The sequence below is a fragment of the Saccostrea cucullata genome, unplaced genomic scaffold (genome assembly GCF_032062105.1).
Source record: "Saccostrea cucullata isolate Sc308-1 unplaced genomic scaffold, CSIRO_AGI_Scuc_v1 ctg9235, whole genome shotgun sequence".
NCBI lineage: Eukaryota > Metazoa > Mollusca > Bivalvia > Ostreida > Ostreidae > Saccostrea > Saccostrea cuccullata.
This window is the reverse complement of record NW_026929796.1, coordinates 28,614-38,719: the sequence shown is the minus strand read 5'-3', so window position 1 is coordinate 38,719 and position 10,106 is coordinate 28,614. Positions and strand designations below refer to the sequence as shown.

Below are 10,106 nucleotides of genomic sequence, written 5' to 3'. Positions count from 1 at the left end.
CCTTCCTTAGATTTTTTCCATTGATTTACGCAACATTATATCCAAATTCTTTTTGTTCATTACTGCTTATTGAAATTTTCCCCTTTCGGGATATAAAGTCAAGAATGTGCTCCCTTATAATCCCTAAATAACCTCTAAGTAATTACAAGATTTACAAAATATTGTTTCATATGATATATTAAGCACTTTTGTTTTAGTAATGCAAAGCAAAATACGGCCATGATGAGTTAAAATTAAAGACCTTTTGCCCTTCTGAGGCTTAGTTTACAGGTCTAAGCCTCTTTTCCTTTGATATGAAATGAAAGATCATTTGAGTATCAAGATTTTTGTTCAACGACCATTTTTTTCGTTTTCGAGATATCCTATAAAAGAAATATTTAGGGGCCAGCCTTTCAAGTTCTTAATGTGAGCGTTTTGCCAAAATTGAAGGGTTGCACAGGTTTGGAAAAATCTTTTGTTCAACACTATATCTAAAATTAGTACCTCGTTTAGAGATATAAAAAGCATCAAAGACTTAGCTTTTTGGCTCCTTAAAATACCTTTTTAAAGCAGAAGATGATCAATATTTTGAAATATACCATTGTACATTGTTTAAATGAATGCTTTTGATTTAGACCTTTCTGGTCAATTAAGAGTTATAGATTAGACTTTAGCCCCTTAGATCTGAGCTTGTAATGTAAGGGACCATTCCCTTTTCCTTGATGTGAAATGAAAAGTCATGAGAATTTCAAAACATTTTGTTCAACAACTATTCAGAAATTTCTTAATAGATACCTGATATGGCGGTGCTGTGTTTAACACAAATTAAAAGGCAAGGTTGGAATTTAATGGACATTTATCAATAAACAAATAAAAACGTGTCAACAAATAGTTTAATTGTCAATACCAAACAATTAAACACAGTACAAAGTAGAAACCAACACATATTGCAAAAACTATAATAAAATAAATACGGTAGCTACTGAGTATATAGAAGTTACAAAACTAAAATTGTTACTTCTTTTCATGCATAAATATAGAAAATACATAATATACCTATTGAAAATATTATTAATGGAGAAGGAGAAGTAAGAATGTTTTCAAGGTCAAAGGATCAAAATTGTTGGTATCCAATGAAGGGTCTCTCTACAAAGAATACATTATTATGTGAATTATAAATGTTCTGGTATTAACTGTACGGAGATACAGCCATAGTAGAAAGTTTAAAATTTCCATGTAAACGTGGGTCAAACTCCAAGGTCATGGTCAAATTTGATGATACCGAAAGGAAGGTCTATACACATGTGAAATATGAAAGTCATGGCTTCATTAAATCAAAAGTTATATGCAATGTTAAGGTTTTTGCAGACAAACAGAGAGACATCTAGACAAACAGACAGAGGGGCATGACAAAAACTATATACCCTCCGACACTTCATTTACGGGGGCATAATAATATATTGAAAAATTATTTTCGTTCAGAAATGTTGATTTTGTGCGACGTATTATTGGACAGGCGTTAATTTCTTATAAATTTGAGTTATTTAGTTGAAATAATTATAATATATCACTGAATGGGAGATGTTTTAGCTATATAATTATGATAAAGGAGAAAATGAACTTATATTGGTAAATATTGGCACCTATATGGTGTATTTAAAAATAATGACCTGTAAAAAGCTCCATGTCTGTTTGTATCTGATATTTTTATTCTAATGAATCTATGTATACACATACATGTACCATGTATACACTGTGTATTTATTTATTTATTTAGTGGGGATCACAATTACGTATCGAAATGTCTTGTCGGTTTATATATCTGAATAAACACACTCTGTTGTTGCTGAATCCAATCCACAATCGGTGAGTTTTCTCATCATAACTCAGGCTATGTGGAAAGTATTTCACTTGTTGTTTTGTCCATATTTGCGACAGTTGGTTACCATCCTTGTCTAATACATGTATTGTACGGGTGTTTGCATCACACACGAGGATTAGTGAAAACACGTCTGTACATATTCCACATGGCATGATTCCTGACGGTAATGATGATGAAGAACGTCCTGTGTAGGAGAAACGATGTTTTCCTCCACGCTCTGTCACCACTACAGCCTTACGATCCCAATCAGACACAATAATATCGCCATTTCGGTTTTCCGTGATGTAGACTGGTTGACTACATAATTTGTTTTGAATGGTCTGTATGTGTTTTCCTGTGCTGTTGTAACGGTTTACTATGCCCGCCTTTCCTATATCCCAAATGCCAACCAGCAGATCTCCTGTTAATCGTGAGATATATAAGCAAGATGGTTTTCTTGATTCAGTATTCTTTATCAATGTGTTTTTTCTGTAATTTTTGGATAGTTTAATCATGTTACCATCAGCGTCGACATAAATAAGATCACAGGTAGAGGTTACTGCATGATATCCAACAGTTCCAAAAGTATAAACCATATCTGTTATATGACGTAGTTTTTCTCCTTCAATGTTTGTAAGGAACATCTTGATTTCCATCACATCGCTGATCCAGACGCGGTCTAGCTGATGACAGACAGGAAATATGTGTAACTTCACTAACTTCTGTCTCGATCCATTTGAGTAATTTAGGCGCAGGCATAAGTTTTAGCAGACATTCATTTCTAACTTGTCTTTTCCCCGATTCTTTGGTTTGGATTTCACTCAGCAACCTTATCACATCCTTCATGAAGGTTTCCTCCTTCAGTGACAGCATGATATGACGTTTAAGTTTAGGTGTGTCTTTTATTTTGTGAATTCTGGAATTTTTCAGTATTGAGAGAAATTTTACCGATCTGTTTGATGGCTGTTCAGATCTATATTCAAAGTTCTGAATGTCTGCAATGTGTCTTTTTATTTTTCTACTCTGTTTTTGAAATCTATCCATTATATAACCTCTCAATTTGATTTTAGTAAAAATCTTAATATCTATGAGGTCTTTTAATTTCTGAGCTTTTGTTGAAACATCGGAATAAAAATTTATAATTTTCTTCGGAAAAGTTTTCAAATCGGCTTTGATTTCTGCAAGAAGAAAACAGCTGTTATAAAGTGTATCGCCTCTGATACTATGAACGATTTCTTTATATTGTTTTCGGTGTGTTTTATATGCCCTTTTAATATCAAATGTTTTGTGTTTTCTGTGGAATTACACTGGAAACATACCGGAGCATTGCACGTTTTACAGTATACTATAAAAAGCATCAAAGACTTAGCTTTTTGGCTCCTTAAAATACCTTTTTAAAGCAGAAGATGATCAATATTTTGAAATATACCATTGTACATTGTTTAAATGAATGCTTTTGATTTAGACCTTTCTGGTCAATTAAGAGTTATAGATTAGACTTTAGCCCCTTAGATCTGAGCTTGTAATGTAAGGGACCATTCCCTTTTCCTTGATGTGAAATGAAAAGTCATGAGAATTTCAAAACATTTTGTTCAACAACTATTCAGAAATTTCTTAATAGATACCTGATATGGCGGTGCTGTGTTTAACACAAATTAAAAGGCAAGGTTGGAATTTAATGGACATTTATCAATAAACAAATAAAAACGTGTCAACAAATAGTTTAATTGTCAATACCAAACAATTAAACACAGTACAAAGTAGAAACCAACACATATTGCAAAAACTATAATAAAATAAATACGGTAGCTACTGAGTATATAGAAGTTACAAAACTAAAATTGTTACTTCTTTTCATGCATAAATATAGAAAATACATAATATACCTATTGAAAATATTATTAATGGAGAAGGAGAAGTAAGAATGTTTTTTTTTTTACTTATTTAAAAATAAAGAGTGTTTATACAGAACGTACGTATCAAAGCTTACCTCATACGAAATGTACCGAGGATCAAATATTCCAAACAGAGACATAATCATCTATGACAAAGAGCGGGAAATTTATGTATTATAAAAGTTAACTGGATATACATGTACACATTCGTCTCTTTCTGAACTTTTTTTATTCTATTATAATTGTGTTTAAGTACGGAAGAAAATATCGTAGAATAATAAAATAAAATGCGATAGGTACACATACCCGTTACTGATGAATGGCTCCACTTTCGTGATAAATGTCCTTTTATGCAAGCGGAAATAAATTAGACATGTACATGTATTTCTTTGTATTATCAAACTTTAAGATCAAGATCTAGTAAATGAAATGAAAGATGCCTACATATTTATCAAATATGAGAAATGAATTCCTCTAACGATTCTTTATAACTTTAGTTTGGTCAAATAAGGTGCTTTGGGGGATAATTTGTAGGTAAACAAGATGACAAACTATATTTTAAACTGTCATTTTTATTGAAACTTTTTAAGAAAACCAGTCATGAATATGGAAGTTTTTTATGTTTGAAAAAGGAAGTGTATCCAGATTGCCTACAATCTTTCAGAAAACGGTAATTTGTATGTTCATGGCCTCTTCTTTAAAATGATATCAAATTCAATATAGGTATGGGGATTACTTTTAATATGAAAATTTCAAATTGAGTGCTGCGCGTATCCTCAGTGTCTCACGCACAATGAAGAGAACTGTGAGATGCATTTTGTGACGTGTGTCCAAAATGTATTAATTCTGAGATACATGAGAAAAATCTTTTAAGAAGCCAAAAGGATCATGGGTACACAAAAAAGTGTTGAAGAAATCTGGACATCTTACGATCGAGATTACAAAACCATGCAACTCTACAACTTACAAGGCAAATTACTGAAATCAATTAAAACCGAAACAGGGACTTGTGTGCGTGACATAGAGGTAACAAAGAGTGGTAGTAGTGATCTAGTATATACTGAACCTGATACAAAAATTGTCAACATAGTGAAGAATACATGATCAGACTACAGGGGTGGACTCTTCCCTATGTGTGGAGGTGTGCATTATCTTCATAGTGCGTTAGACACTGAGGGTATGCGAATTCGGATATTGACTTCCGAGAACGCATCTCACAGACAGATGTGTTCTACCCGACAGCCCATACACAGTTTCATGAAGCAGAAGGTACAGTACAGTTGTACAACTCTGTCTTTGCAGCGGTCACTTTTGCAGATGTCCTGGGTACGAGCTCTGGGATCTATTTCACCAACGTCTTGAAATTGCCGTAAGATTTTATTATCATAAAAAAATTGATCATAAGATGGAAAAAGCATACGCGTACGTATAAGCATTAAAAGAGAATAGGATTTGAATTTTAACTGCCTTTGTATCTCTATTTTCAACTGAGTGTCAAACTTAGTCTGAAATTTATATTTGGAGATAAAACAATTAAATCATGACTTTTCTATCAAAGAGTAAGCTATGTTTTATCACAGAATGAGTAAACACTTTGATGTCACACTTCTACCTTTTTATCTGTTTCTGTAAAAAAAAAAGCTATAAGATTACATGTAGCTCAGTAAAGCTAAGGTGTTGGCCTTGAAAATTGTAAATGTATTTTGTTGTAGTGTTTTTACTATTCAGTTTCACAAAAACAAGATCGTAAGATAATTGTACACTAAAATCCATAAATTGAATTGTCATAGAAATTAGAAGTCAAAAGTTCAAAGTAAATGAATTAAAGCTTCACTAGCTAAACTAATATAAAACAAAACAGTTAAAATCTTGACTGTGTTAAATCTCACCTTAGTCTTCTTTCAATTCTTCTGCAACCTTTATCTTTTTGCATTGTTGGAACTCCTTTCCTGCAGGTACTTTTGTGTTGTTCTTATCAAACACAAAAATGAGACTACAATGTAGAAAGCATCTTAATAGATTAGCAATTTATTCTAGACTAAAGTTTACAAAAATGTACAGAGTATTAAAGCTTGCCGTGAAATACGATCTTCCTGGGATAGATATATATGTTACAGTAAATATGTGAAATCAGGAATTTCATGTATTTCCTAAACCATTCAGTAAATACATGTATTTACTGGCCGTCTTAGGAAATACGTGTAATTACTGAATAACTAGGAAATTCATGTATTTACATAAAATTTCAGCCAAGTTTACACGTTTTTACTGAACTAAGCTGGATGACTCTGCATATCCTTAAAAAATATAAAAAGGAAAACAAAATTGATATGTTTATGCTTGTTCTAAAGCATTGTCTCTACAAAGCTGACGTTATCCATTACTTATGGATACTCAGCGCATTCGTTTTTCTAAAATTCCATTTAAGGATCTTGCTATATCCTCTTGTGATATCGATGTTAAAGTTTTTTTACAGAAACTTTGATAAATTTCAATTCATACCTAATATAAAAAATCTTTTGGGAGAATATTATTCAGGTGTGAAGCTTTTAACACCAGACTGGTGCATTAAAACTAGTTTTTAACATAATTTTTATCATGGAATTTCATTAAAAAAAATGTACGATTTTTAAATGGTGATATATACGGTACTTCTCTTTGTTCGAGTCTTGCATCTCTCTAAAATTATTGTAACATAGATATGCAAAAATCAAATTAACCATTTGTAGAATTTTTGCCATGTAAATGAGGGATCATTAAACTCATTTGCATAGAGTGGACCACTGTTGAATGCTCCTTTATATTCTTTGCAGTTGACCGCTAGTTGAATACTCCTCTTTTCCTTTACAGTTCACCGCTAGTTGATTACTCCTCTATTACCTTTGCAGTTGATCGCTAGTTGACTTTATTCACTTAACCACTCTTACACTCAGCCCCAAAGAGGTTGTCTCTGGTGTCTACACACAAATTGCATGGACAGTATAAATAAGTGTTACAGTTATCAATTTTTCGGAGAAACTATCTGTCCTGATCTAGGATGTTGATACAGCTGTTGGTAAAGTCTGCTGTCAGGATCTGACTCTGGCTGTCTGTTGTGATACAAGCTGGGTTGAATGATCCTTTAGTTGTAGAAGGATTGTCAGGGTATCTAAATCGGGGTTGTGTTGCCTGATTAACCACTACGACTGCATGGACTTCATAGTCAGCCACACAAATATCAAGGTTCTTAATTGTTTTCATTGATAAATTTAAGATCGGATGAATACAGAGGTTGATCTTGACTGTCAAACTGAAAGGTATATTTCTCTATAAATCCAGAGTAACGGACAACTTTTGATTGGGTATAATCATCACTGTCCATGGTAACCAGGAGGTCACCAGAGGAGGTTTTTACAGACATTGTTAGGTATCCAACCCTGAAGTCTGATCATCTCCTGTATCTGTTTATTCTTCACTATATTTACAGTACTTGTATCAATATAAATTAAATCTCTACACTTTGTCACTCCAATGTCATTTGGGCTTTTTCCAGACTTGATTTGCCTTCACTAGTTTTCCCTGGAGGTTGTAGAGTTTCATTATTTTATCTTCTCCATGTGTCTAGATTTCTTCATCGAAATTCTTCGTCACTGAGACAGGTAACACTGGTTAGATATTAATACCCAGTGTCTATGGTGGTAATGAGCTCTTGTTTATCAAGCAGTGGTTTTATTTGAGAACGGGGAAAAAAGCTACTGGTGTCTTCATTTTGTAACCAAGATCTTCTGTTGCAATGGATAATGGTGATACATGACCAAATAACTGTGAGCATTTCCCTTGGTCATGATTGTCAGTAAACACAAGAAAATCAAATTTTTAGTTTTGTTGGAGGTTTAGTGAAATTTTCTGATTTTTTCTCATAATAATGTGGTTTACTTCCTTCATTGGATTGTAGAATTTCCTCAATTTCTAATATACACTGTTTCATGTCAGCAACGTCTCTCATTATATCTGTGAGATGTTTCTTTAGGGTATATATGTGTTGGTGTCTCATCTTATTGATTTCTTTCTTGTTTTTCTCTATAACTTTGTCAATTTCTCTGCGCCATTCCTTTCCATATTTCGTGACTTCTGAAGTAATTTTCTCATATTTTCTCATATTTCTCATATGTCTGGTCGTCAAAAAATATTGTGGATCATGATTCAAATTCCAAAGTCTAAATAAATCTTAAACAGAAGCAACATCTTCGAATTTATTACATGCATATATGATATTTTACTTGAAAAAGACGTTAATGGTAACCCAAAAACCAAGCTATATGATAAACGTGACGACTTTAACCTTTTATATCGTCAACTTCCCTTACTTAATTATGCAGCAATATACCTTGATCATTTGCATAAGGAGTGTATATATCTCAGTTGATTCGGTACGCAAGAGCATGCTCCATGAATGAATAATTTCTAAAACGAGGTAAGTTATTGACAAACAAGTTGATGAAACAAGAATATCAGCAAACTTGTTTAAAGTCAAGTTCTATTGTCGATACAATGCCGTTGTCAGCAAATACAATTTATGATTAAGTCAATTGCTTACTGGTATTTTTTGTACTAATTGTTAGTCTATTATTTATAGACTGAATTGACGACGGATTTTTCTTTCATTTCCCGATTATGACAAGGAGCACATAGCGGGTGTGACCAGTCAGCAGGGGATGCTCACTCCTCCTTGGCACCTGATCCCACCTCCGTGTTTGCTCTGCTCCTGTTTTGTATTGTTTAATGGACTTTCGGTCTTGAATACTGTTTGTTATCTCCATATCCTTCATGTCACATAATCCAAGTTTAAAAATCAAGTACGAGCTATCTGCATGTATTTGTCTTAAGGTAAGGTTTGCGTTAACAGGGAGATAACTCTTGCGAATCACCAAAGCGTTTGAAACAGGCGACTTTAAACCAGCGATGCTAAGCATCTCGGTAACGAATTTCCTCTGTCATACTTGATGTTTGTTGTCACTTATTGTTAGGACTAAAAACAAAGGACGTTTTCAGAAGAAAGTCTTTTAACAAAACAAAGCATATGAATCTTAGAAGCATTTGAGATTAGCGTGATGCATGTGGATGAACCAATAAACTTATAAAGGAGGACTTGTTTACTTTCGATACGAAACATGGCAAGTTGCACGACCATTCCGATCAGAAGAAAGTCATTGACGCATTGTGCTGTTGTGTATTTCTCGCTTCACCACTACACTAAAATTTAAAGTGAGAATGGGAAAGAAAAAAGAAAAGACGTGAGACTCCTGTAAAGTATTATGCTATATGCAGTCCGAACAGGGAAGAAAAGTCACGATGCATTTTCAAGACCAAGTCCAATGATGATGTTGACAGTTTGATTGTTGACAGTATTTTCATCAGGTAATTATTTAACTATTCATTTTACTGAAAGTTATGAATGGTCTACTGACTACGGATTTAAAAACGATGAATAAACAGTACAAGGATGTCAGGATGAGACTAATATCTCAACATTACCGAAAAAAAATAAAAATGCATTCATTCAAGAAATTATGAAAAATAAAATCCTTGCTTTTTGGGCCTAATATTTGTAACATTATTGGAACAGGTATTAAATTGTTCAAGTTACCTTTTTAAATGAGGTTTGATTTAATCAATATCTCATTTTGTAATTAATAAAAAAGAGATACAGATTGTGCATGACAAGAACATTAATTTTCTTGATCAAGCATTTATAATTTTATAATAATTTCATATTGATTCTTTATTTATTATATTGGAAATTTATTCATTTCATTGAGTGAATGAAACTCAGTGTAATTCCTTTTGCATTTATTTAAATGTTTTTGTAAAAATGAACACATATGATTTCAGATCATGGGTCATTAATTGGAATGGATAAGAACCAAATAAAAAGTACTTCAGTGTTTCCATAAAAGATTTGTGCCATCAATCAAAGTAGAGGTCATCCCATATCAGCTCAAGAATATTAAAGAAAGTTAGATGGATCAAGCTAAGATGTTTAACAAGGCATGGCAAAATCAATGGAGATTTGGAGAAGAAATTCTGACTTGTTATACCCAATGCATATTTTTATATGTCTATAGATTATACAAGAAAATTTAACCATATATTTAGAAAATATGTGTGTGATGATTGCAGTACAAGGAAATTAATACATGAACAATTAATATTAATGATTTTATTCATTAAATTTTGTTCTTACCAGGACCTAATATGCTGAAATAAGTATTTCTGAAAACTGATGAGTTTTTACATACATGCAAAGCTGCAGTGAACATGTATAATTACATGTATATCTACTGTAACAGTTTAAACCATGACACTGGAAATTGTAAGGTTGTTAATTTAGT

General features: G+C 32.6%; 2 protein-coding genes across 2 annotated transcripts; both read right to left on the bottom strand.

Moving 5' to 3' along the window:
- Positions 1–1,815: 1,815 nt before the first annotated feature.
- Positions 1,816–2,884, bottom strand: LOC134282205 (uncharacterized; the record flags this gene model as incomplete). The annotated part of the gene is made up of 2 exons (XM_062764636.1): positions 2,627–2,884; positions 1,816–2,523 (listed from the first exon to the last, which is right to left on the bottom strand). Coding segments are annotated over exons 1-2 (966 nt in total), but the record flags the coding sequence as incomplete, so codon positions are not given.
- Positions 2,885–6,753: 3,869 nt separating this feature from the next.
- LOC134282204 (uncharacterized) lies at positions 6,754–7,873 on the bottom strand. The gene is made up of 2 exons (XM_062764635.1): positions 7,651–7,873; positions 6,754–7,016 (listed from the first exon to the last, which is right to left on the bottom strand). Exons 1-2 carry the CDS (start codon positions 7,871–7,873, stop codon positions 6,754–6,756), a joined length of 486 nt encoding a protein of 161 aa, XP_062620619.1.
- Positions 7,874–10,106: the final 2,233 nt, after the last annotated feature.